The 27,530-nt window shown below is 39.1% G+C and overlaps 1 protein-coding gene across 1 annotated transcript in view; it reads left to right on the top strand.

Moving 5' to 3' along the window:
- The window catches only part of LOC130835640 (ATP-binding cassette sub-family C member 4-like), a 172,775-nt gene extending 148,116 nt beyond the window's left edge, over positions 1-24,659 (top strand). The window contains exons 28-31 of the mRNA XM_057707278.1: positions 1,118-1,290; positions 1,731-1,836; positions 12,784-12,918; positions 22,612-24,659. Coding sequence (XP_057563261.1) covers positions 1,118-1,290; positions 1,731-1,836; positions 12,784-12,918 — 414 coding nt within the window. The 3' untranslated portion in view covers positions 22,612-24,659. The remainder of the gene's footprint in view (positions 1-1,117; positions 1,291-1,730; positions 1,837-12,783; positions 12,919-22,611) is intronic.
- The last annotated feature ends 2,871 nt before the right edge of the window (positions 24,660-27,530 follow it).

Raw genomic sequence — 27,530 nt, 5'->3', positions numbered from 1 at the left:
GTTGCTTGTCCTTGGGTTTTTTTGCGTTATTCTGTGACCAGCAGAGGTTCCTTTATTGTTCGTCTGTAAGCGTCGGTGTTTGGGGAGGGAGAGGGTACAACAGTGGCTCCTTCTCCTGGGAGGGAGTGAGCAGTGGCGCACTGATGTCTCAGTCAGGCTTGGAGGTGCCTGTTGCAGAGGGCGCAGGTGGCTCAGGCGTAAACAGAAAGTCTTAGAGTTGGGCCTCTCTCGGGGGTTTTTTTCTTTTCTTTTTTTTTTTTTTTTTCTCTCAGCAGCCTCCCTGCTGCTGGCGTTGCAAGGGGTTTTAATCTAGCCCCACCCGAGTGCCTGAGGGTACTTGTTATCCCTGAGCGCCTTAGGTGGCCCGCAGGGCGTCTCTCCACTGCCTGTTGCAGAGGCCGGAAAGAGAGAGAGAGGCTATGCGCGTGGCTCCTCCCAGCCGCCAGTGAGCCTGCAGCCTCCAGCCGCCATCATGGCCGGGCAGCTCTCAGGAACGGGCACTCCTCTCCGCGGGCCTCCTCCCTCCTGTCCTCTCGGTCCGTCACCCTACCGGCAACAATGTTTCCCACACTGAACCAGCTCTCCTGCTCCCACGCTCCCGCTCCTGGACCCTCCGTTCAGCCGCGGATCGATGTCTCGGTCCGGGAACGCTGAGCTGCGCTGCGGACCCTCCGAATGTTTCTCACGCCCTCCCGTCTGCCACAGCTCCGCCGCTTCACCCTCTTTGAGCCCTCGTAGATGCCTCCCTACCGGCTATGTCGGGCTCCCCGCAGTCCCATCCGGTGTCCGAGGCCGTCTGCTGGTGTTCAGCTGGTTCTCTGTGAGAATTACTGCGTCCTTCCGTGCATTCCCAATGCATGTGTGGGGAGGGATGCACTCCACGTCTCTCTACTTCGCCGCCATCTTTTCCTCCCCTGAAAAGAACTTCTTCCTGACAAAACCTGATTACACCATCTTTCTCAGTGAACGCTAATTGGAAGGAGCTTTCCCCATCACCTGTCTGTACTTGTGAGATACATAAGAAGTCCTGAGGACTTCAAAGCTCTAATGTCTAAGAATTGTCTTCTTCAGTAGTAGTTTGTTTAGGAAAATGTCATTCTTCTTTCTGTATCCACAGGTACAACTTAAAGAAGCCATCAAAGTTCTTCCTGATAAAATGGATACTGAATTAGCAGAATCAGGATTAAACTTGAGTGTTGGACAGAGACAACTGGTGTGCCTTGCCAGGGCTATTCTCAGGAAAAATCAGATATTGATTATTGACAAAGCCACATCAAATGTGGATCCAAGGTATGGAGCTTAAGTCTGTGAAACCAGGAATGCAAATTTTAAATGTGGTAAATAGAAAGCATTTAATGATGCTGAGAAATGTTTCTAAATGCTCTCTTTGCCCACATATATCTCTTGATAACATTAATTCCAGAAAAGAAAGGAAGAAACCAAAACATATTCTATGGTGTTAATATTATTTAGAGGCATCCTAAGAGAGCTGGATCAGGAACTATGCAGTTCCTAATAGTTTCAAGCAACTTCCAGGGAAGAATATTTCTCATTGTTTTGTGAAAAATAGTATATTTCTAAGTAGACTTTTTATACTTAGTTTTTCAAGAACAAGATTATGTCAAAGCATTGATTTTTTAAATCATTGTAAAAATATCATGTGATATTTTTAAGTCTTAAATCTGCTTTTCCTGTCTTCACTGAATTAAATTCCACTTCTTTGATTCCAGAACTGATGAGTTAATACAAAAAAAAATCCATGAGAAATTTGCCCAGTGCACTGTGCTGACCATCACACACAGGTTGAGTACCGTTATTGACAGTGACAAGATAATGGTAAGACCCTCACACATCAAATTTCAGTCATTTCCATTTATGTTCAATTTTTCAATATATCCTTTGTTGTAAAACTTGATAGGAACCTCCAACATGTTAATTTTCTCTTAATTTTTCCTCTCATTCCTGACAGTAGGTCAGGTACTTAATTACACTTTCAGAATGTGATACTAAATAATATATCCAGTAACTTCATATTTTTTATTAAAAATTCATTTGAATTGTCATTATTCTTTAAGATGGCTTACCATGAAAATATTGCAAATTCAATATACATCTTTGTATTTCAGAGTGGGAGAACACATTTTCACTGTGTCACAGTTGTTTCAGCATTTTCAGATTCCCTTAATCAAAAAGTTAACCTTTCATTTAAATTGCCATAAGGCTGTTGGGTAAGGTTGCAGAATTTCACAGCTGTTGCTGTGAGAGGGGAGTCTGTTAAAAAAAATTAGCTAGTGAGAAAAGCAAAGTATTTCAACAGAAAACGTTTAATATAGGAAATTTGTTACATAGAAATTGGAGGGCTAGAAAAATAGAAGGAAACACCGTGGTAATAATTTTAGGGAGCAGCTACCATGTCCTAGGACAGATTTCCAGTACTAAGACTTCAGAAGAGAGTCTCAAAAGAGTTAGTGCTCAGTCCTCCAAGGAGAGGTCACTGCCCAGTTGTGGCCATATTTGTAAGGGAGCAAGAGGAGGCTAGTTCTCCATGTGCTAATAGAAGCTGGGAGCTGAAGACAGATCCCACTCCTGGGGTGATGCTGCAGGAGTAGCAGAACCCATGTAGACCATTTGCTCTGATTCCCACCTTGAATGTCCCTGTAGTGCCCCCTACTGGCAGAACCTAGCAAAGGGGATCTGGCCAAAGAGCCTCTGAAATGTGATTTGCAGAGACCCAGCCTCTGCATCACAGATGAGAGTGTGGAAAGAAGGGTATATCAGGGGCTGAGAGATTGTCAATAAACAACTAGCAAGTCTCTTACACAGTAGATCTGGACTCTGCACACGCATCAGGCTCCAAGTTTTGGTCTCTGTACATCCATTTAGTATCTTCTTTCCAGGTTTCATTGCCTCTTTCTTCCTTAGTAATTTAATATTTCCTTCTTTAGCTTTATTTCCTTCCTCCCTCCCTCCCTTCCTTTTCTCTCTATTTCATTCTCTCTCTCATTGTCCTTTCCCTGTGTTGCTTGCTGAATTTCAATAAATCTTAAGGTGTGGATTTACAAAATGATAAGGAAGTCATCCCCCAAAGAAAAATGTTTGCCTGCAAATAAGCCCAAAGGAATATGAGTTGCTTTCAGACTAACCTTAAGCCTGTGGCAGTGAGCTGATTTCACTTATCTTATGGATGCTAATGTCACGAGACACCACAGTATCCAGTGATGCTGATTAGTTATGAAGTAAATAGATAAAGAAGATCTGCAGATGTATAAGAGGCAAAAGATTGAGTTAAACAGGGATTTGATTTTCATGGTCCATACTAAATAGGTAATAATCCATAATAAACAGTAATACCTAAACTTCCTTATATCCAGTGATAATGCAGCTGTTTCTTTTGATTTAGGCAATTTATGGAATATCGGCTCCCATCCTACTTCACATGCATTGTCAGATGGGATCATCAGAGGGACATTGAGTAGATACCAGTCTGTCAACATTGAAACAGTGCCGTAGCCTCACTCCCCCAAGCTGAACATGTACAGGAGTGAGCTCTGGGGAGGCAGACGACAGGAGTGGGGCATCCACAACCAAAGGGATGCTCTAGGCTCCTAGCAGTGTAGCCAGTCACCGGACTAGAATATCACAGTAGGAAGCAGGCTCCACCTGCAGACTTTCGTGAGGGACCGGGTAGCATTCCAAGATTATAGGACAGTGTCTCTTAAATTCCAGAAATGTTGTTCAACATCAAGCATCCTTAGTTTTGTTTTGTGTTCTTGAGTGCTTTTCAGAAAAGTAACCTTTTGTATTTCTACTTTTTACCTGTTGTTTTGTTGTTCTAACCTCTCAGCATTGTATTTTGCTGATGGTCCCCAGAAGCATCCTTCTTCCACAAGGAATGAATGATGGTGTGAAGTTTACCTGTTTCAAGTCCTTTGTCAAGCTTTAGAGGCAGCAGCACAAAGAGGGCTCGATCTCCAGCTCAGTCAGGGGTCCGTTCAAATAAGACTTTGCTCCTAAATGTACCCTAGAGATTTATGTTTGGTTTTTGGCATTACTGCATTGATGGTGGCAGCTTCCTTTTATTTTGTAATTCTTTGAAATGTTGTCACCTTGGAATGCATGATTGGTTAGGGAAACAGTGAGGAAGGGCAGAATTTGGCAGATGTGTCAGCTACTCCTAAGTCTTATCCCTCAGCACTTGAACCACAGATGTAAAAGTCCATATCTATGCCCTTAATAAATCAGCTTTGTTGACATACGTCCATTTGTTTGATGCTTTACTTACCAGTATCTCCTGGTAAATGTCTATAACCTCAAATTTTTCTTTATTGGTCAGTGTCTTTGAATAAATCCTTAATGTGGTTTTACAAAGCAATGTACAGTCCGGCCCCTCCCCACCTTTCTGGTTTTATCCCACTCTGCTCTCCCTCTTTCCTTTATAGCTAAAAAAACAGTGGTCTTTCAGTTCTCCAAATGCAGTGCTCACTCTCTCACAATTATGCCCTCTCTCAACTGTTGGTGGCTTAGACTAAGGTGCCAGCAGTGAACATGGTGAGATGGTTGGATTTGGGGAAGGTAACGAAGTGGAGCCAAGGAGACTGTGTGATGAGTTGAACGTGGGATCTGAGGGTAGAGTGAGGCGTGGTTGCTGGTTTCTGGGTGTGGAGACTGAGCATCTGGGTGAACGGGGAAGACGGAGGGAGAAGGAAAATGCAAGGGTTCTCTTTGGAGCCTGTCACCTTTGCAATGACCGGCCTTGGTGGACCTTGTCCTTCACTGTGGAGCTGCCCTTCCTACTCCTGTGTTGGGAGACCTTCAGTTTAGGGCTCCCTGGCCAAGAGTTCATCAGGGAGGTCCCACCAGGGGATGTAAACTTGGCCACTTGTTTACATCTTGGTTTGAGGTAGTTGTGGTTGCTGACTCCTTTGGTAGGAATGGCAGGATTAGACCTCAGCGGACCCAAGAGATATACATCTCCTAGCTTCAGAGCTGGGGAATTTGTCCTCTGTGTTCGACCCACCCCAGGTGTAAACCCCGTGTTCTATTCTAGAGCTTCTGATTACCAGTTGATTTTGAATTCAGTTAAAACACCATAAATAATATTCTTTCTCAAACCTTTGATTTTTGAGGCAATTTTTTTCTTACTTGCTTTAGAAATACAGGCATACCCTCTTCTACTGTGCTTTGCAGATACTGCATTTTTTCTTTTTTTTTTTTTTTTTTAACAAACTAAAGGTTTGTTACAACCCAATGTTGAACAAGTCTTTCAGTGCCATTTTTCCAATAGCATTTACTATTTTGGTAATTCTCACAATATTTAAAACTTTTCCCACTATCAGTACATTTGTTATTAGTGATCTGTATTTTTACTATGAGGGCGAGTCAAAAATTATCCGCATTCTGGCAGTAGAATTTACAGAAGTTTTAATATAACTGATGTGCAGATAATTTTTGACTCATCCGCGTACTATGACTTGCTGAATGCTCAGATGATGGTTAGCATTTTTTAGCAATAAAATATTGTTAAATTAAGGTCTGTGCTTTGTTTTTTCAAAAATAATGCTATTGCACACTTGATAGGCTACAGTATAGTGAAAATATAACTGCTATACGCCCTGGGAAAAGAAAACTTGTGTGACTCAGTTTATTATGATATTCAGTTCTTTCTGATGTGCTGGAACTGAATCCCCCAAATCTCCGAGGGATGCCTGTATCTCTTTCCTTTCCAGAAAGCAACTGCTCGTCTGTTCTGAAAGCTTTAAGCACAGAAAGAAAACTTAATCTGCTGCAAAGCCTGATGCCCCAGAGGGCGGGTGGCCAGCCTGGGGGAGTGGCTGGGGAGGTGCCGGATGCTGATGAAGGGCACAGCCAACAGTGTTGTCACCGTGCACTCCTGTCATTACCAGTGTTTAAGCTGTAATAATTACGTTTTGTTGCACTGGTGAATACTTGGGCAAAGAGGGATGGACATTTTTTTTTGTTTTTGTTTTTAACTGTAAGTAAATCAAACAAAGAGTTGATTGAGAAACAACTGTGACCTAATAAACAACTTTGTTTATGTGTTGACTCTCTAAAGGGATTTACTTAGTTTGGGTTCATTAAGCATCATTAATGTGTCAGAATTCTATTTTACAAAGATGTTCTCTCAATTTTAACTTTATTAAACAGGATGGAGTCATAAGGACAGCTAATTTAATCTTCCTCATTTGCTCCATTGCCACAAAGCAGTGGAGCGAGACAGACAAGTTAGAACTCCTCTTTCTCCTAATACTCACCACTGTGTCTACATTAGAGGATTCTTCCTGTAGTTTTCAGGCTTAGCTGGTTGCTTGTGACCTGTTTTCTCTTCAGCCTATAGCACAGCTTTTCCTCTAATCCCTGCACACCCTAGTCTTCATTTCATATCACCCTGGATTCTCCCTAGTCGCATGAGCACAGGAAGCATAGGAAAATCTGCAATTGCTCTAGCAATATCTTCGCCTGTGTTCAGCATTTTCTCTGCCTGCAGTTAGAGAATTCTTTGGAAATGAATGATGAAGAACCAAAACCAGGGCCAGGAAACTCAGACCCCACCTCCTCTGTTTACAGGCAGTCTTATGGTTTTATCATCTTTACCTTTCTTCTTCAACTCAAATCTCTTCTTAGTAGAGTTTTCCCCAGAGAAACCAAAACCAGAAACTGTTGTAACATGCCCACCATGCACAAAAACAACTCATACCTAATTAGAGTTTTACTTAAATTTTATTTTTCAGCTTCATGAAACTTTTCTTTCATAAGCTTAAATGCAGTTAGAACATTTCAGAAGAGAAAAGCTTCTTGAAGAACATGCCACGAGATTTAATTTAAGTTTTCAGAGGGAAAGATAAGTAATACGAAGGTAGAAAGCACAGTTAGGGAGAAGAAGTACTTTATAAGGGGGGTGCTTATGTCCAAAAGCAGCAGCTTTGGGAGAGCAGCTGTGGAGGTGACCGTGACCCAGCCTTCATCATTCCCCAGTGAGAAGAATAATTTATTATTTCAAGCCCTAAGAAAGGATTTTGAGTTAATACTTGTCACATTGTCCAGTCACTGAGAAAATCACAGGCACCCATTTTACCAATGAGAAACCAACCATCCAACTGTCCCTGTGTCACATGGCAGCCAGAAACAGGTCTGACACTCAGCTCTTCCCCTCCCAGCTCTGCTTGTCCCTCAGCGGGATCTCCCCTTATTACTTGTCACTGTATTGAAAGCTGTTCCCGACATCTCTTTCCTTTCCTCAGGCTTTTCTTCCACCCTTTCCTCCCCCCAACATCTTCCTGCAGCCACCCCATTATCACTGATGACATCCTGCAAATGAAAATTGATCAAATTATCTTGCAGTAGGTTCATGAAATTTTTATGTCTAGGACAGCTACCTGGAATGTTTGCAGGTACACAGATCTGGTAAACACATCTTCATTGAGTGTATGTAACTGACTGACTCAACCAACATAATGCATTTTTCCTTAACCTACTAGAGAATGACAAGTGATTTGAGGTTGGTGTTCTTGGAAAGAGCCTGGGATTGAGGGATTGTTATTACGCCATCTTGAATGTGTGGTTTAGTTTATGATTTAACTTGGATTACAGAAAGAATGGGGACACAGAGGGAGATTACAGGAGCTTTTTCTTACAGGTATAAATGATGTTAAAATAAAAACTCAGCGCTAAATCCTGCAAATCCCCCCTTCAAGATTACTCCTGTCTGTTACTTTATAATTCTACTACAGCATTTGTTGTATCACCTGCTCTCCTTAGGACTATTATAAGTTATTCCTACCCCGTTCCTCCGTCTCCAATTTCTCCCTCTCTAACTCCTCCTTGAGAGTAACCTAAAAAACCCTTTTTATCACATTACTTGTCAGCTAAAAACCACAAAAACAAAAAAACTCCATATGCTCCCATTGTTCACTGAATGATTTTAAAAGTTTAAACTTTTAAAGCTTCTAAGGACTTGGATAAACTGGCCTTTGTCTACTTTTCTCTCCCTTTACCTCCCTACATAAAATGTACTCTCAAGTGTCCTGCCTGCTGGCCCCTAGATTCAGCTTGCTTTCTCAACTCTGATCCTGGTCACATCGTTTACTCTGCATGAGATGTGCTTTCCCTCGTCACCGCTCACAGTCATTCTATTTCATCCTTAGAGACTCAGGTTACATTCCATTTCATCTGAAACTCAAACTAGAAATTATTCCTCTTCCTCTGAACACCTGAGGATCTTACTGATCAGTAGTTCCTTGATACATATTCCATACTCCCTTGTACTGCAAGGAGGGGACTTCATTCTCCCTACCAAGTATTAAGCTTTTAAGGGCGGAACTCACAACTTACACATCTTTATGCCTCAGTATAGCACCTTGCCTCATGCCTTGGCTGTGAGAGAGAATGCATAGATATACTAACTGAATAAATAAAGTATATGAAACAGGGAAAATGTTGTAGTAGTCAACATCCAGGGTGATCCCTAGGGATTATTGCCTCCAGTTATTCATGCCCTTGTGTAATCCCTCCCACATTGAATACCAATAAGATACTGCAGAAATGACAGAATGTGACTTACAAGGTAAAGTCATGAGAGATATTGTGAACACTAAGAGTGACCGTAGTGTAAACTATGGACTTCGGGTGATTATGATACGTCAATGTCGTTTCACCAATTGTAACAAACGCCACACTCTAGTGAGGGATGTTGATAATGCATGAGGCTATGTATGTGTGAGGGCAGGGAGTGTGTAGGGAAATCTCTGTATTTTTCTCTCAATTTTCCTGTGAAACTAAAACTGCTCTTAAAAATAAATTCTTCAAAAATATATTAAAAAATAACCCAAAGTTATATCTTTTTATCTGCACATAAAGGAAATTTGAAATTGCTTTATGTTTATTTGTTCTGAAAAATCTGGAACCTTTGATCAAACGAGGAAGTGTATAGGCTGAGTTGATAAAATGCTATTCTTGGACTTTTTTCAGTCTGTGTCCCAAATGCCGTTCTTGTTGCACCTGATGTGAGCCTTGGCTGCACTGCACTCTGTTCCTTTCAACTCTCCCTCCTCTCTGACTGCCCCTTTTCTTCTTTCTCTTTTTTAATATTGGACAATAAATGAGTTTCAAGCCTCCATCCTCAACCCTGGTTTGTCTCTCCCTCATTCTCCCTCTCACTCTCCCTCTTGCCCATAGCCATCAACCTGCGGCATGTGGTCCTCCAGTTCCACATCCCTAATCTTATCATCCCTGTATCGCACTGCCTTAGCTGTTTCCCATGCCAGCTAGACCCGTTCCCCTCTTGATCTCACCCTACACTTGTGCCAAATTACACCATTGGGCCATCACACAATCATGCCCTGAATTTCATTTCCTTTTTATTTAACTTTCAACCAGCATGTACTGTGTGCCTGTTATCTGTGGTCAATGCCAGGGCCCTGCAATACAACAGAACAAGGAAAACCATGTAACCCTGCCCTTAAGGAGCTGCCAGGCTCACCTCCATCCCTCTTGGCCCATGTTATTTCCTGTCTGGAATGACCATTGTCCACACACCCACCCCCTTTTCTGCATGTTCAAGTCTATCCATTCTTCAAGGCCCAGTTCACTGCCCTCTGTCCTCCTTGAAGGTCATCCTCACAACCTCTGGCCAGAAGTCATCTCTTTTTCTACTAAACTCCTTGTGTGCTTTTTTTCTTGCATTATAGATACTTGAGGATTTTCTTCTCTCTCTCCTTTCTGTATAGGCTTCCTAAAGGCAGGGACTGTGGCTTACATATGTCTGCCTCTTCCAAAGCATCTAGCATAATCCCATCAATGCAGTTAATATACAATAAGTGTTCATTGAATAAATTCAGAGATTAGTGAAAATTTACTTAATTTTCCAAAACACTGTGTGTAACTTGCTCTTTAGTAATCCTGAAAGTTAAATAAAATTGGTTTTCTTTTTCTGTGAATATGTACCAGGCACACAGTAATAAAATTTCAATGGAAAGTAGACAGAGGAAATGTTTATGTTTATTGGCATATTTTCGTATATTACATACAAAGTTAACATAAGGTATGATCCATATAGTAAGGTATTTTAGAAAATTGAATGTTAAAATTCTCATCTCCCTTATGTTTCTGATAATAAGTTATCTAACAGTGTCTTTCACTGGAAACTCACATGGAGAGGAAGGAATACAGAGTTCCCAGCTCTGGATTCAAATCCCAGTTCTGCCATCTACTGATTCTGCTGGTTTGGTTGAGTTACTCAGTCTTCATCTCTGGCCGTGAGCTTCTTGATAGACTCTCTTGCTGATCTTTGAATCTCCCATTCCTAGAACAGGGCTTTGGTAATAGATATTCAGTACTTACAGGATGGATGGGTGGATGGATGGATGGGGAGGATGGTTGGAAAGAAGGAAGGAATGATAAATGGAAGGGTGGATTGATGGAAATTATGAGTATATACCTTGTTTGTCTACCCTGTCTTGAGAGACATTCTTGAGAACTAATAGTGATGGTTATAAAGCATGTGACACAGTAAATTCTCAACTGACAGCTAATTTTATTTTCCTTTTCAAATCCAAAGACTTCTATTTTAATCATGGGGTGATTTCATTGATCTGATGGTCGCCATGGTCTTTGTTGCATTGCACTTATATGCCAGGGCATCCTGTCTCTTAAACCTTGTGAATTCGTCCATTTGGGGCTGTATTAATAATGCAGTTCACTTTAAGGTACTGTATTTTGTTTTAATGCATATCAAAAGAGTATTAACAAGGTATATTGTGTTTACATTTTTAAAGTATTATCTTACAGAAGTTAAAATTTAAGTTCTAATACATTTTCAAGCCCTATAACAAACTGTCACAGTTCTGTCACTCCCTTCCAAAACTGAAAACTCCTCTTATAAAATATAATGGAGGCCATTAAGTTGCTAAAATTTATAAGGCTCAAAATATTTTCACCACAATGATCTTTCTGCCATTTATATTGTTAATCCTATTGCTTTTTGAGAGCATTAATTTTTTTTCTGGCTTTGAGTTTTTAAATATTAATCAATTCTGAGAACTACTCATCTCAGTGGCATGTATTTTAGATAACATGAGAGAAATGGAAAAATTTGTACTCATTCAAATTTGAGTAAATAGAAATTTTGGACAAAGACAAAATATTAGTAATATTCCATTAAAAAATATATGAAGTCTTTATAGTCAGAGAACTCATTTCTGCCAACTCTGAAGAGGTGATTTTTGAAAGTTGTTGCTTTTGCAGAATGTAAAGTTATTCATTGTATGAAGTAATTCAATTTACTTATTTATCAATACTTAGTCTTTAGCATGAGAGAGAGCTATGTTTTAAAATTGCTTGTTTTCTTCTTAAGTGTCTAGAAGAGTAGTTATGTTCTATCATGCTATACTTAAGTAAAATTGCACATGCAGGGCACCTAAATTGGCATGCCAAATTAGAGGATATTTTTAATAATTATATGGATGTGACAGATTCAGTTATTCTTGAACTCCTTTGAGAAAGCTGCCCTTAGCAGTGATTCACAATAGTAAACAAAAGATTAACAGGAAAATGGCCTTTATGAGACTTAATAAATGTTTTTGACTAAATTCCATGGGATGGAATTAACTGCAATCCCTAGATGTGGAAAAACGACCTGTGTCCTGCTCAGAGTTTCACGTATTCTCTTAAGATATATCTGCTCTAAATATGACCTGTGTGAAGAACTAAGTACCACTTAACATCAGAACTGTTTTCTTAGGTATATCATTTGGGCCAATTGTTTCAGACTCTTTCTTTGCTCTGAAACCATTAACCAAAGCCACTGGTGTATAGAAAGGCAGCGTTAAGAGCCCCTTCCTCTCCCTCCAATTAGTGGACTGATTAATGAGCAATAACATGGCTGAAAGGAAGGCAGCTCAAGAGAGACGAGGAAGCAAGGAAGGATGATTTGTGACAACAGATTCAGATCCTTGGCAGTTCAGGTTGGGCTGCCCCTGTGTGCTGGGAGGACAGTGATCACTGGAATTTGGAGCTCAATTTCTTACTTGCTTCTTTAGTCTTATCCAAAGAGAAAACTGGATTTCTAGGGATTTCTTCTGTGCAGAGCAATTCTGCTAAAGCTGCTTAGATAGCAGCTGTTTTTGCCAACCTTCCACTTTCAGAATAATAAACTACAACCACAGCCAACTTCAAGAAGCACCTTAACTTCCCCGAGAAGGGATTTTTGCCCCTCTTGACAGCTGACATACTCGAGGACCCTAAAGAAATTACAGAAGCATTTCCTTTTTTTCCCAAATATTGCTCAGATTCTGTCAAACTAACAATAATTAATTCGCTATCAGGTCACTGCCATCTGGTTTGTATGACATCAACCTACTTTTTAGCTAAATTGAGTTTGATTTTTTTAAATCAAGAAATTTCCCAACTCTGAATGTCTGTATGAATAGCCCACAAAGCTCAGAGTCTGAGAACTAAAAGCACTAACTAATGATAACCACCCTGGATGCCCTGGACAGAATGTAAAATGCCACATACTGCCGAGTGCCTGCAATCATAGTCTAAAACTTTCATTTTCTTCCTTTCCTGTACCATTATAAAAATAAAAGATCAGGTTAGGCCTTTGTCTGCCTAGTCAAACAGGGTAATCAAACCATTTAAACACCACTAGGCCTACCATCCAAATAGATACTCTCTGCTTCTTCTGTCCCTTTCTGAAATATTGTCTGAGTTATAATGTGTTACTGCAAAACATTGTGTGCTAATGGGTTTCTTTCTGCTGATGAACAGGTTTTGGATTCAGGGACACTAAAACAATATGGACCGCCGTGTGAGTTGCTGCAAGCTACAGACAGCCTATTTTACAGGATGATGCAACAACTGGGCAAGGCTGAGGCCACTGCAATCACTGAAAGAGCAAAATAGGTGAGCCTGCTGCAGGGAGTTGTGGCTAAAGTTCATCTCCAGGGCTCACTCCTCAGGCTCTGGCACCAGGAGTCTGGTAACAAGCCCTCTGTGCCCTTTTCAACTATAAGCCTCCAGAGACAAAGCTTCATGACTGGGTATTAACACAACGTCACAGGTTGACGGCGGGTCTGCTGAGCATCTGCAGAGGTGGTGGGGGTGGGGTGCAGGGTGTGTGTGCAGTCACCTGTGCACACACACGCCCCTGAGAGAGAGTTCAGATGGGACTCTCCACACACTTGGACTCTGGGTTCAGATTCCCACAGAGCACAGAACACCCCCATTTTGCAGACCCTTTACATTCATTCTGATTGGTGCTCAGCACGTTTGTGATGCAAGTGCTGTCAGGGAACTTGCAGGAAATCTGAGAATTTGAGGAAAAAGGGTGAAATATTGTTTATCGGGTCTAGGAAGATCTACCAGGGAAAGGTATAGGTTGCTTCTGTTTTCTAATTTGTGAAGAAAGATCCCACATGATACTGTCATTTTCTCCCTAATTCTTTGTTCTTTAGAATTAGGTCTATTTGCCCTTCTTTGCTCCCTCTACCTTCTAGAAGATGAAATTGTCCTCAGGACAAATTCAGAACTCACAATACCTTAACACTATATTCTGAATGGTGCTTGAAGGTTTACAAAGCACTTTCAACGGACATTAGGTGTGTGAAAGCCACACTGTACATGGTGTGAGAAAGGTGCTGGATGAGTAACATTCAGGTCATGTGGTATCTTTCTAAGAAAGGTGAGGTGGTAGTATCTAGTTTGTTGTACAGATGTGAACTGAAGTCTGGTTTAAGGGATTTAGCCATTATCATGCAGCCACCTATAATTCTTTCTGGAACAAGGTGTGAGTAGAGTTGATGGAAGGATGGAGGGAGGGAAGAAAGGTCTGCTGTTCTTTCCCTTTGAGACGCATGGGATGGGGCTTCCAACTGTATGTGGTGAGGTTTCCCATCAAAACTTTATCTCTGGGCATTAAGTTATAGGTGCATTTTTACTTCTTCATGCACTTTTGCATTTCTCAGGTATTCATTTGTAAGTAGACTAAAATTTTGTAATTTTTAAAATACCTCTTAAACTAAACATGTCCTAGTATCTAAGTACTTCTATGTGAAAGATGTATCTAAAATGTAGCCTAAGTTCCCTCTGTCACTGTTTCATCTCGTTCCTCCTCCTCAGAAATGAAGAGCAGTACCTTCCACTGCTCATACGGTAGGAAATTGGCCAGGGTCACAGAGCCGGCTGAAGAGCTGGCAGAGTCAGAGTTCAAACCCAGGTTTAGGGATGATGAAGTCTGTGTTCTGAACTTTTCATAAGTACTTGTATCGTATGCAAATGTAGAGAAGCTGCACTTGGAGTCCTGTGTTTTTTATGCCTGAAATTCACAGAGCAGTTTCATCTACTAGAGTATCTCCCATTCAGAACTTCCCTCCTAGAACCTGATAAACATTTGAGTTTCCCTGTATAATCTCATCACAGAACAGTCAGGAATCTCACAAACTCTTTGTCCTTTTTTAAAAAATATATATTTAGGGACTTCCTAGGTGGCATAGCAGTTGGGAGTCCACCTGCCAATGCAGGGGACGTGGGTTCGATCCCTGCTCCAGGAAGATCTCACATGCCATGAAGTGGCTAGGCCCATGTGCCACAAGTACTGGGACTGTGCTCTGGAACCTATGAGCCACAACTGCTGAGCCCATGTGCCGCAGCTAATGAAACCTGTACGCCTGGAGCCTATGCTCCACAATGGGAAAGGTCACCACGATGAGGAGCCCGTGCACCACGATGGGGAGTGGCCCCCACTCTCTGCAGCTGGAGGGAGCCCGTGTGCAGCAACGAAGACCCAACGCAGCCAATAAATAAATAGATAAATAAAATTGTTAAAAAAGTATATATATTTATTTATTTATTGTATTTATTTATTGGCTGCGTTGGGTCTTCGTTGCTGCATGCAGGCTTTCTCTACTTGCAGTGAGCAGGGGCTACTCTTTGTTGCGGTGCACGGGCTCCTCATTGTGGTGGCTTCTCTTGTTGCAGAGCATGGGCCTTAGGTGTATAGGCTTCAGTAGTTGTGGCACACAAGCTCAGTAGTTGTGGCACATGGGCTTAGTTGCTCCGAGGCATGTGGGATCTTCCCAGAGCAGGGCTTGAACCCGTGTTCCCTGCATTGGCAGGCAGATTTTTAACCACTGTGCCACCTAGGAAGTCCCACAAACCCTTTTCTTCTTTTGATCTTAGGCATTTCACATCAAAGAGATGTGTCCCCACCTATGTGTCCAAGTCTTCATTTAAAAAATATGTTATCATCATATATTATTAAACATTGAGGAATGAGAAATAGATCACTGAATTTTAGATAAGTCTGGATAAAGTAGGATAATGGATTCAACACCCTCATTTTACAGGTAAAGAAACACCTTAGATGGAAGATGACCCTATATGTGTAACTAGTGTTTCTCTAGTTTGCAGCAGACACAGATTGGAAATCTGTCCTTTCAGTAAATGTTTCTTATCAAGTGTAACATTCATATAATAACAGACATATGTCATAGAACTAGAAATCTTGAGATTCCTGGTCTAATAATCTTGTGCCTAATTTAACAATATTAATGGTAAGTTTATGTAGTTTTTTATAATTTATTTTACACAGTTCTCTCATGTATGATTTCACTTAATCCTCATGATGGTCCTTTTTTATCCCACATCATGGATGAGGAGATTGGGTCAAAGGTCCCCTAAGGTCACAGAGCTGGTGCAGGGAGCACAGGGTGTGAATTGCTGGTGGGGGTGGAAGCTGAGTGCCGCCCTAGGTACTGTGTTCTGTGTTGAGTCTGAGAACACTGCTCCTTCTGTCACATGGTAGCCAAGGTGGGGCCAGTCTCCCTAGTTCACAGGATGATAGAGTATCACTCTTGGATTTCAGTCCTACCACTGGCTCAGGTCACCTCTACAGAAAGACATGAGGAAATACATATCCTGATTCTCATCCCAGTTGAATATCTTCTTGACATTATTGCTGCATACGCTTGGTCGGATTGTCAGATTATCAACTTTTAAATCTGCAAGCATCAAATACCAATGCATCATTCAGAGCTATATCCCTGGGAGAATTAGCCTAAGGCACAGGTTTTTCACTCTAACAGATTAGAATTCATTTGCTTGAAAAGAAAACTCAGCATCTGGGAAAAGTGTTCTTTTTTAAAAAATGTTTTAATCTGTAGTCTATAAATTTTGTTTCTTTGCTGATTGTTTCATGTGTGTTCCCCTTTGATTTTTTCCAGGAACTTTATTTCTTTATTATTGACTCCACATTATAAACCCTGACAACAACATATTTTCCTTCTCTCCATTCTACACCAGATTTTACTTGTGTAAATGGTTTTTCTTCTATTGTTTACCTTCAAATCTTTAAAAATACTTAAACCTCTACTATTTTACTTATTTTTATTAAATGATACTTATTCTGTCTCTTAGTTGGCTAAAGTTTGTCCTCTAGCATATGTTTTTCAAACGTTTGGTTGTGATTCATTAGTGGGGCTGTGAAATCTGTTTAGTCAGTCATGACCAGCATGTTTTAAGAAATGAAATAGAAAAGAATGGAATGGAATAAAAGTAGTGATGCATCATTCATAGTAAATATTTAATGAAACTCCTTTAGGTACAGATAACTATAGATGTAGCTAGTGAATCTACACTGAGACTCAATGCGAAGTTAAATGTATTTACTATTGTGGATGGCAGTACAAGTGAAAGGTTGAGAACAGTGCTCTGTACCATCTTTAATGAGGGCTCCTTGGAGTTATAATCCCTGACTTATTTTCAATATAGTCAACCCTTGAACAACACAGGTTTTTATTGCACAGGTCCACTTATATGCAGATTTTTTTCAATAAATATGCACCGCAATACTACATGATATGTAGTTAAACCTGTGGATATAGAGGCTGACTGTAAAGTTATACACAGATTTTTAACTGTCCAGAGAGTCAGCACCCCTAGCCCCTGCATTGCTCAAGGGTCAACTGTATGAAATATTTATCTGCTGTGTCCCTAATTTAAAATAACTTGATTTTCTTTCCTGTATGCTCAAAGGATTTGTTGAGTGTCATTAGTTTTTCTTAGGAGATCATATAGTCTTGATCTCTAGGCCAGTCTTTTATTTCTGGAATATGTAATTCTTTTAATTATAATATGTAATTCTTTTATTTCTGAATTATGTCTTTGAATTGTTTTATTTGATTGGGTTCTCCTCTTTACAAATATCTATAATGTGTATGTTGTCCTTTCTCTATTTTATAAAACTATTTTCTTCCTAATTCTTTTTAAGTTTTTATTAATTTACAATTATTTGACTTGCTTTCTCAGCCCTATTCTCCATCTCTCATAGTGTTTTTTCAGCACTGGCTAATCTTTCTGCTCCCTTTCAGAACAATCATTTCTTTGATATTTTTACTTTTCTCTTCCACTTCACTTTTGGCTTCTGTCAACTCATGTTTCATCATCTTCTGTTGCTGTGCCATGCTGTGGTCCCAGATCTCTGTTGTCCACAAGTTGATTGTCATGCTATATTTTCTTTGAATATATTGCATTCTATTTTTCATAATTTTCATTTGTTCAGTGAGGTTTTTTCATCCATCATATGCTTATCTTATTCCATTTGCTCATTTCTTGCTTGTGTGGTTTGCAGATCCTGTACTACTTTTTTATTATTGTTATTCCTGTTATTCACCCTTGAATTAACAATTTTTTCTACATCATATATTTGCAGGATAGTTGTGGGCAGGACATCATTTCCAGCTAAAGGAGACTCCCTCTGCTTAACACAGAAGCTCCACAAAACCAAGAGAGAGAGGGAGAGGGAGAGGGAGAGAGGGAGGGAGGGAATGAGATTAAGCAAACTAGAGAGGAACTGAGAATGCATATGCATTTAGCCTGTCCGCCTCTCTAGTCTGCAGAGATGGGCAGTTATAATGCTCCCTGCATTTCAGAATCTCTCCTCTCCTAGGATCTCAACAGTGTACATGTTTAAGCAAAGAAGGTAATTCTATATGATTCCTCATTCGTACACCTTAGAATTCACCAGTTAGTTGGAGAATTGTGCTCTCCCATGATTGCTGAGATCTGCTCCCCTTCTCTCTGTCCTCTCACAGCATACTGGATCCAGTTGCATACGGCAGCCTATCCAGATGTTCTGTCATTTGTGGTTTCAAAGTTTGGGCTTATTTTTTATCTCCCACTGTCCTTGTTATTTAGGGTGGTTTCTGAGAGAATAAGGAGAAAGAAAATTCATTATTCCATTAACCAAGAAGGAGACATCCTTTAATCTTGATAATATACCTGCCAGTATGTACACAAAGTTAAACCTGCTTTAAAGATGAGGAGTTTTGGGCTTCCTAGGTGGCACAGTGGTTAAGAATCCGCCTGCCAATGCAGAGGACATGGGTTCGATCCCTGCTCCAGGAAGATCCCACATGCCATGGAGCAACTAAGCCTGTGTGCCAAAAAAAAAAAAAAAAAAAAAAGATAAAGATGAGGAGTTTGCCCTAGAGTAATGGAAACAAAACAAAAATAAACAAATGGGATCTATTAAACTTAAAAGCTTTTGCACAGCAAAGGAAACCATAAACATAATGAAAAGACAACCTACAGAATGGGAGAAAATATTTGCAAATGATGTAACTGACAAGGGCTTAATTTCTGAAATATACAAACAGATCATACCATTCAATAACAAAAAACAAGCAACTCAATTGAAAAATGGGCAGAAGCCCTAAATAGACATACCTCCAAAGAAGACATACAGATGGCCAATAGGCACATGAAAAGATGCTCAACATTGCTAATTATTAGAGAAATCTAATGCAAATCTAAAGCAAATCAAAATGACAATAAGGTACCAACTCACACTGGGTAGAATGGCCATCATTAAAAAAGTCTACAAATAAGGGACTTTCCTGGTGGCACAGTGGTTAAGAATCAGCCTGCCAACACAGGGTACAGGGGTCCAAGCCCTAGTCTGGGAAGATTCCACATGTTCTGAAGCAACTAAGCCCATGCGCCACAACTACTGAGCCTGAGTGCCACAACTACTGAAGCCCGTGCACCTAAAGCCTGTGCTCCGCAACAAGAGAAGCCACTGAATTGAGAAGCCTGTACACTGCAACAAAGAGTAGCTCCTGCTCACCACAACGAGAGAAAGCCTGCGTGCAGCAATGAACACCCAACACAGCCAATATAAATAAATAAATAAATAAATAAATATTTTTTTTAAAAGTGTACAAATAATAAATGGTGGAGAGGGTGTGGAGAAAAGGGAACTCTTCTACACTGTTGGTGGGAATATAAATTGGTACAGCCACTTCAGAAGACAGTATGGAGAGTCCTCAAAAAACTAAAAATAGAGCTGCCATATGATCCAGCAGTCCCACTGCTGGGTGTATATATACCCAAACAAAACTATAATTTGAAAAGATACATGTACCCTTATGTTCATAGCAGCATTATTTACAATAGCCTAGTCATGGAAGCAACTAAATGTCCATCAACAAATGAATGGATAAAAAAGATGTATAAATACATATATGCGTGTGTGTATATATATATACACACATATATATACACACACATACATATAAACAATGGAATATTAGCCATTAAAAAGAATAAAATAGTGACATTTGCAGCAACATGGATGGACCTAGAGATTATCATACTAAGTGAAGTATTACTTAGTATATATAAATAATATATATACTTAATATATATAAATAGAAATATATTTATATATAAATAGAAATATAAACATGTATATTTATAAAAATATAAAATCTATATTTATATATATACATCTGGAAAAGACAAAAACTCTACTTCAAAAAGATATATGCCCCCCAGTGTTCATAGCAGCCCTATTTACAATAGCCAAGACATGGAACCTAAATGCCCATCAACAGACAAATGAATATAAAAGATGTGGTGTATACACACACACACACACAGTGGAATATTAGTCATGAAAAAGAATGAAATAATGCCATTTGCAGCAACATGGATGGATGTAGAGATTATCATACTAAGTAAAGTAAGAAAGAGACAAATATGATAACACTTATATGTGGACTCTTAAAAAAAGGTACAAATGAACTTATTTACAAAAAAGAAATAGACTCACAGACACAGAAAACAAATTTAAGGTTACCAGAGCCGGGGGAAGGATAAATTAGGAATTTGGGATTAACAGATACACACTTCTAAATATAAAATAGATAAAGAAGGACCTACTGTATAGCACAGAGAACTATATTCAGTACCTGTAATAACTTATAATGCAAAAGAATCTGAAAAGAATAGATATGTGTGTGTTTGTGTGTGTATGTAACCGAATCATTTTGCTTTACGCTTGAAACTAACACAACATTGTAAATCAACTATACTTCAATAAAAAAAGAATAAATAAATAAATTTTTAAAGAAAAGATGAGTTTTAGGCATACTGGGATTGAATCTGGGCCATGCAGTTCACTGAAAATGAACGGACAGAGTTTTGAGCTAGAATTCTACATGTATTAAACCATTGATTTCTGGCCTTTATCCATGCAGGGAAGCATTTATTCCTCTGTTGCTTTCAGATCTAATTCCATGATGGTGGCTTTGTTTACAAGCTGGAGTTTAAATACTAAACTTAGTTTCAACCTACACTGGAGGAACTGTAATGAACCAAACCCAAGAGAAGGAGGGAGAGGGCCAAGAGACCCACCACTCAACTGGTCTTAGGTTCTGTTTGCCCTGAATTTGAACTTTTCTGGCATTGTCTCTTTTAATCTTCATAACTGTTCTGAGCTGGCAATATTCTCCCTCAGATGGACAAAGTGAGGCCAAAGGGCCTAAGTAACTTCTCAAAGTCACAAGTTAGAAAGTGTTAGTAATCTTTTAACCACCTGCTGCCTCCTGAGTTATCATATTCACTGAATTAAATGTGCCTCAACTTCGACTCTGGGCTTCTTTAAAGATAAAAACAGAAGATTTACAAGAGGGCCTCCCAGATGTTTTGTTTTCATCATATAAGCCGGTGATGCTGCTGCTTTCCGTGGACTCAGGGGCCACGTCTCTGAGCAGCTTCATAATCACACCCAGCACTTAGCTCAGCCTGTTTCAACATGCAGTTTGTAGCCATCAGTGAGTTCCTAGGAGGTAAGTCATTGTCTCATTTCACAAATGAGGCAGCTGGTGGGGAGAAAGTTTAAGTGATTTTTTTTTTAGGATCAGCAGTGGTTCCAGGAGAGGTGAGACTGGGCCTCTCCATCCCAGGCTCAGCCCATCCACGAGGACCCTGCTAACAGGCGTTCAGTCATCTCAAGTCCCTTCATAAGCTGTCCTGTGAAAAAGATGCCTTCTCTCACTTCTGCTGTCAGCCAGAGTATGGTCTACACCATGGCAACAGATGAGAGAAAGAAAGATCAGATCAAGGATTTTATACACAGGAAGCTGGGTTTCAGTATTCAGTTTCAAGTATTTCAGACCATGAAGTAAAGACCATTTTGGTGAGAAGTTGCTAAGAATAACATATTCTTTATAAAAAATTACATTGAGAAGGCCTATGGGAAAAGGAACCAGGTGGTTTGGGGAGGACTGTCAAGCAGTAGAAAGTGAAATGTATTTCCTTTTGTTCTTTTGGCTGTTCTTAGTTTCACCAAGAGAGTACGTAATACATAACCACACAGAATACGGCTAGCTTTAAAAAGTGGGGGAGGGAGATGATATGCAGTTAGCCTCCCCCAAAGGCCTTATGTGTAAGTCCTTGCATTATAGTGGAAATAGACTTACATTTCATCCAGTGGGTGAATGAAATTTTGTAGAATGTCTTATTTTTCTCGTTAAGTGACATTTTAATATGTAGCATTTCATATGCAGTGCTGTTTTAGGGGTAGCAAGTATGCAAACAACAAGAGAAAAAGAAAGTACACTTAATATGCAGGGAGATGTCTTAGTGCTTTTCTGTTTCAGTGAAATCCACTGTCTCTTGTGATAACTTTTTTGACAGGACCCACTAATGTATTTGGAGTCAGGTTTTATCAAATAGATCTGGAATCAAGTCTAAGCAACGAAGCTTGTGACACAAGTCAGCCTCAGATATAGATACAGATAGTACATTTTCTGTTTTAAAGACTGAAAACCTTTAACATTCTTCTTTGGGGGAAAAAAATGACTACTGAAGTCCTTTTTCAACCAAACACTTTGAGATAAGGGCTCATAAGCCTTGACATTATTTTATTTTATGTGCAAAAATGAGAAACCCTTGTGCAGATGCTAAATTTCCCAGGCTCTGTCCCCTGTTTTTAATTTATCTGCAGGTTTTGAGTCAGTAAAATGATTTTGCGTTTCAATTTAATGTAGTCATAAAGCGTATCTGTGAATCAGAATGATTAAAGCTGAGGTGGGTCTACAGGTGTTTGGCATTAAGTCCAGAGCCACTGAGGGTTTTAATGGGGCTACTTCCTCCGTAGAATAACTGCATTCCTGTTTGTTTTTTAAATTCTGCCTCCACTAGTGATATGATTTGCTTCACATGAAGAAGTGGACCTAGAAGTGTATTACCTTAGAAAGGAGAACTTTAAAACTATTAAACATGTTGTTTTTATTTGTCTGTCTTTCCCCTCAGGCGCACATCAAGAGGAAATAGCCAGATATCACCCACAGTGACCTTGTGGCTATGAACACTTCCAGTGGACCGCCTGCAGCCTTAACAGTTTTTGAGTCAGCACTTGGATTCTATCCTGATGTCAAGTTTATTCCAAAGGCATTTTTCCAATAGTTTTTGCACTGCATAAACTAGATTGTACTTTTTTTTTTAACACCAGCAACAAATATTTACGCATACAATATGTTAGTTTATTTGGATTTTTTTTCTCCAAATTCACCCAATTATTTCAAGCTCTAACAAAATGATTTATTTTTGTTTCTATGTTGTACTATTTTTTTCTTATCCAAATCAGAGGTGCAGGCTACCATTAAAAGCTGTCTACCAGGTTTTGTGCCTTGAGAGACTCCAGAGCTGAAGCTCATTTTCTAAGGTATAAAACAAAGTTGTCACAGATGTTTTCACTGTTCCCTAAATTACATATTACTTTCCAGTTATGTCAGGAGTTCTCTTTATTTGAAGACTGTGTGAAATTGCCATTTTGTCTCACCACTTTCTTTAACCTAACTAGGATGTGTTATTCCACCCAAAGACCTCTAGTTAAAATAGCACAGATAAAACTAATAGGGAAAACAAAAATTATACTTTAGTTTAAGTGACAGAGGAGAGAGAGGCATTCCCCCCAAACTAAAACATATATGGTTAAAATACAGGACAATAATTATGTGTTCTAAAAGAGAAGGAAGAGAAAATATGCTTTCAGGAGCCCTTATGGGTGATTTGATAATGAAGGACACTCATGTGGTCCTCTCATCATTTTCTAGATGGAGGATTTTATTGTATTTTATTTTTTACATTTTTTATTGTGGTAAAATATATATAACATTAAATTTGCTATTATAACCATTTTAAACATACAGTTCAGTGGCATTTGTCACATTCACACTCTTGTGCAACCATCAGGGTCATTTTTGGTAAGTTTCATTTCTCTAGGAATTAATCTATTTCCTGTGAGTCTTGAGTTTGGTATATTATTCATAATACCCTATGTGCTTAATCTCTACAGCATCTGTCATTATGTTCTTTTTTGCTTTTTTATTTTCTCTGAACCTTCTCCCTTTTTTTGCCTTGAATAACCTTGCATGACTTTTTCCTGTTTTCAAAGTAGCAATTTTTTTGGCTTGATTGATCTTTTCTGGTTTTTTGTTTCCTAGTTCCTCATATTATTCTTTCTTTCCTTCAACTTATTTATTTTGAGATTTTTTTCTCTAAATTCTTAATTTGGAAAAGATAAATTTTTAACTTAATTTTTTTCTAGTATAAGTACATGCAGCCTACTTTTTTTACCCTAAGGCCCACTTTAGCTGCAATCTACAAGTTTTGGTACTTAGCACTGATTAATAATCACAGTATTATGTATTTTCTAATTTTTAATTTAATTAATTATATCTTTTACCCATGAGTTATTCATAAATGTAATGTTCTCTAAACTCCAAATGTTAATAGCTTTTTTGTGAAATTGTTAACATTCAATGTCTTTTTTTAACCTATAAAAAGGGCATTGTTTACTTTTGTTATTAATGTATAACAATTTCATTTTTTTTTTTTTTTTTCCTGCAAAGTACCTTTAATATGTTTGCATCAGCAGCAAGCATTAGGATGTTCTAATTTTGGCACCATAAGTTATATGTGTAGCATTACACATTAGATACCAGGCCACCACCCCAACCAATATTTATCCATATGAATAGGAAAACTGAACAAAAACATCATTCTGATAAAGGCTGCATTCATAAACCAATACAGTTTAAGGTAATTTTTTTTTTTCACAATTAAGGGCTGCCGTTTAGGATTTGTTTTGTTAATGATAAATAAAAATAGGAATTACTTAGAAGATAAAATATTCCACTGTTCTTTACTGTTATATACATAATATTGAGTGTTTTGCTATATAAAACATATCCCCAAGAAGTCAAAGTATTTAAAAACAGCGTATCAAATAAAGATCACAGCCGTGTTACTGTTCAGCAACTCCATTCAAATAAACATTGGTACCACATTCCCAAAAAAAAAAATTGTAGCTGAGGCAAAAGCTCTGAAGTTTGCATTCTAGGTGTATAAACCACCACACTGCTTACTTTTAAGACTGCCACTCTACTTCAGTAATTTGAACCTGCCACATTTTACTTCAACAGGTAAAGCGTTCTGCTGAGAATACAAAAAGTTATAAAAAGGCAATCACAAAAGATTAAACCTTGGTAGGCATGTAAGCTTTCTTTTAATAAAAACAAAAATAGTCACTGTTATCTAGTTAAATAAGTCTCTTTGTTATAGAGTGTTCCAGTTATTGAAAAAGGGCCCTTAAAAAACCCAACTGCCTATATCTTAAAACCCTACCCCTCTTGCCCCATAATACACATTTGAGGGAAGAGTTATTTAATGTGCAAACTGGCAAAGCAAATGTGGAGGGGACTTCTTGAAATGATGTGCCCAATCAATTCTTGGTTTATTCTTTTACAATATCAACTTCCAAAAAAGTAAAATAACCAAAGTAGTCCTAAAAATACACAAAACTGACCTTCATCTTTGCATTCCTTTCCCAATAACACAAAAAGTATGTACAGCATGTTTAATAATATGCAATATGCAAAAGCTCTGTGTTGCTGTTAGCAACATCTATACCCACCCACCCTCCTTATTCACAAGTGTACCTATACTAGACACAATTACATCACTAAGCCTGTTAGTTTGAAAGGGTCTTCAATTTGTTAAAACTGGAAAATCTTGGTATAGGGGCTCCACTCATTTGACTCAAGGTTATAGACTTCCACCGTATTCAGAAATTCATTGCCGTCAAATCCTCCCACTGCATAAATGGTGTTCCCTACAGTTGTAATCCCAGCATTGCTCCTTGGTGAAGTCATGTTTCCCATCATCTTCCATTCATTTCTAGTTGGATCATACATCTCCACACAACTGATGGCATGAGAACCATCAAAGCCACCACCTACAAACAGTTTTCCGCCAAGAACAGCCACCCCAGCTCCTCGCCTAGCCACATTCATGGATGCAATTAAAGTCCAGGTGTTATTTTCAGGATTGTAGTATATATATGTCTGTGCTACTCTCTCGCTTCTTCTCAGTTTCCCCTTCACTCCCTGCCCCCTCCCATACCTCGAGTTCTCCAGTCCATTCTCTGTATCTGCTTCCCTGTTCTTGTCACTGAGTTCATCAGTACCATTTTTAGATTCCATATATGTGAGTTAGCATACAATATTTGTCTTTCTCTTTCTGACTTACTTCACTCTGTATAACAGATTGTAGTTCTATCCACCTCATTACATATAGCTCCATCTCATCCCTTTTTATAGCTGAGTAATATTCCATTGTATATATATGCCACATCTTCTGTATCCATTCATTTGTTGATGGGCATTTAGGTTGCTTCCATGTCCTGGCTATTGTAAAGAGTGCTGCAATAAACATTATGGTACAAGTTTCTTTTGGGATTATGGTTTTCTTTGGGTATATGCCCAGGAGTGGGATGACTGGATCATATGGTAGTTCTATTTGTAGTTTTTTAAGGAACCTCCAAATTGTTTTCCATAGTGGCTGTACCAACTTACAGTCCCACCAACAGTGCAGGAGAGTTCCCTTTTCTCCACACCCTCTCCAACATTTGTTGTTTCCAGACTTTGTGATGATGGCCATTCTGATTGGTGTGAGGTGATACCTCATTGTGGCTTTGACTTGCATTTCTCTGATGATTAGTGATGTTGAGCATCTTTTCATGTGTTTGTTGGCCATCTGTATGTCTTCTTTGGAGAAATGTCTATTTAGGTCTTCTGCCCATTTGTGGATTGGGTTATTTGCTTTTTTGGTATGAAGCTGCATGAGCTGCTTGTATATTTTGGAGGTTAATCCTTTGTCCGTTGTTTCATAGGCAATTATTTTTTCCCATTCTGAGGGTTGCCTTTTAGTCTTGTTTATGGTTTCTTTTGCTGTGCAAAAGCTTTTAAGTTTCATGAGGTCCCATTCGTTTATTCTTGATTTTATTTCCATGATTCTAGGAGGTGGGTCAAAAAGGATGTTGCTTTGATGTATGTCAAAGAGTGTTCTGCCTATGTTTTCCTCTAGGAGTTTTATCGTGTCTGGCCTTACATGTAGGTCTTTAATCCATTTGGAGTTTATTTTTGTGTATGGTGTTAGGAAGTGTTCTAATTTCATTCTTTGACATGTTGCTGTCCAATTTTCCCAGCACCACTTATTGAAGAGGCTGTCTTTTTTCCATTGTATACTCGTGCCTCCTTTGTCAAAGATAAGGTGCCCATATGTGTTTGGGCTTACTTCTGAGTTCTCTATTCTGTTCCATTGATCTTCCTTTCTATTTTTGTGCCAGTACCATACTGTCTTGATCACTATGGCCTTGTAGTATAGTTTGAAGTCAGGAAGCCTGATTCCACCAACTCCATTTTTCCTTCTCAAGATTGCTTTGGCTATTCGGGGTCTTTTGCGTTTCCATACAAATCGTAAGATTTCTTGCTCTAGTTCTGTGAAAAATGCCATTGGTAATCTGATCGGGATTGCATTAAATCTGTAAATTGCTTTGGGTAGTACAGTCATTTTCACGATGTTGATTCTTCCAATCCAGGAACATGGTATGTCCCTCCATCTGTTTCTGTCATCTTTGATTTCTTTCATCAATGTCTTAAAGTTTTCTGCATACAGATCTTTTGCCTCCTTAGGCAGGTTTATTCCTAGGTATTTGATTCTTTTGGTTGCAATGGTGAATGGGAGAGTTTCCTTAATTTCTCTTTCTGCTCTTCCGTTGTTAGTGTATAGGAATGCAAGAGATTTCTGTGCATTAATTTTGTATCCTGCTACTTTACTAAACTCATCAATGAGTGCTAGCAGTTTTCTGGTAGAGTCTTTAGGGTTTT

This window comes from Hippopotamus amphibius, chromosome 14 (assembly GCF_030028045.1).
Source record: "Hippopotamus amphibius kiboko isolate mHipAmp2 chromosome 14, mHipAmp2.hap2, whole genome shotgun sequence".
NCBI lineage: Eukaryota > Metazoa > Chordata > Mammalia > Artiodactyla > Hippopotamidae > Hippopotamus > Hippopotamus amphibius.
Note: the sequence above shows the minus strand (reverse complement) of the source record. Positions and strands in the feature narration are given on the sequence as shown.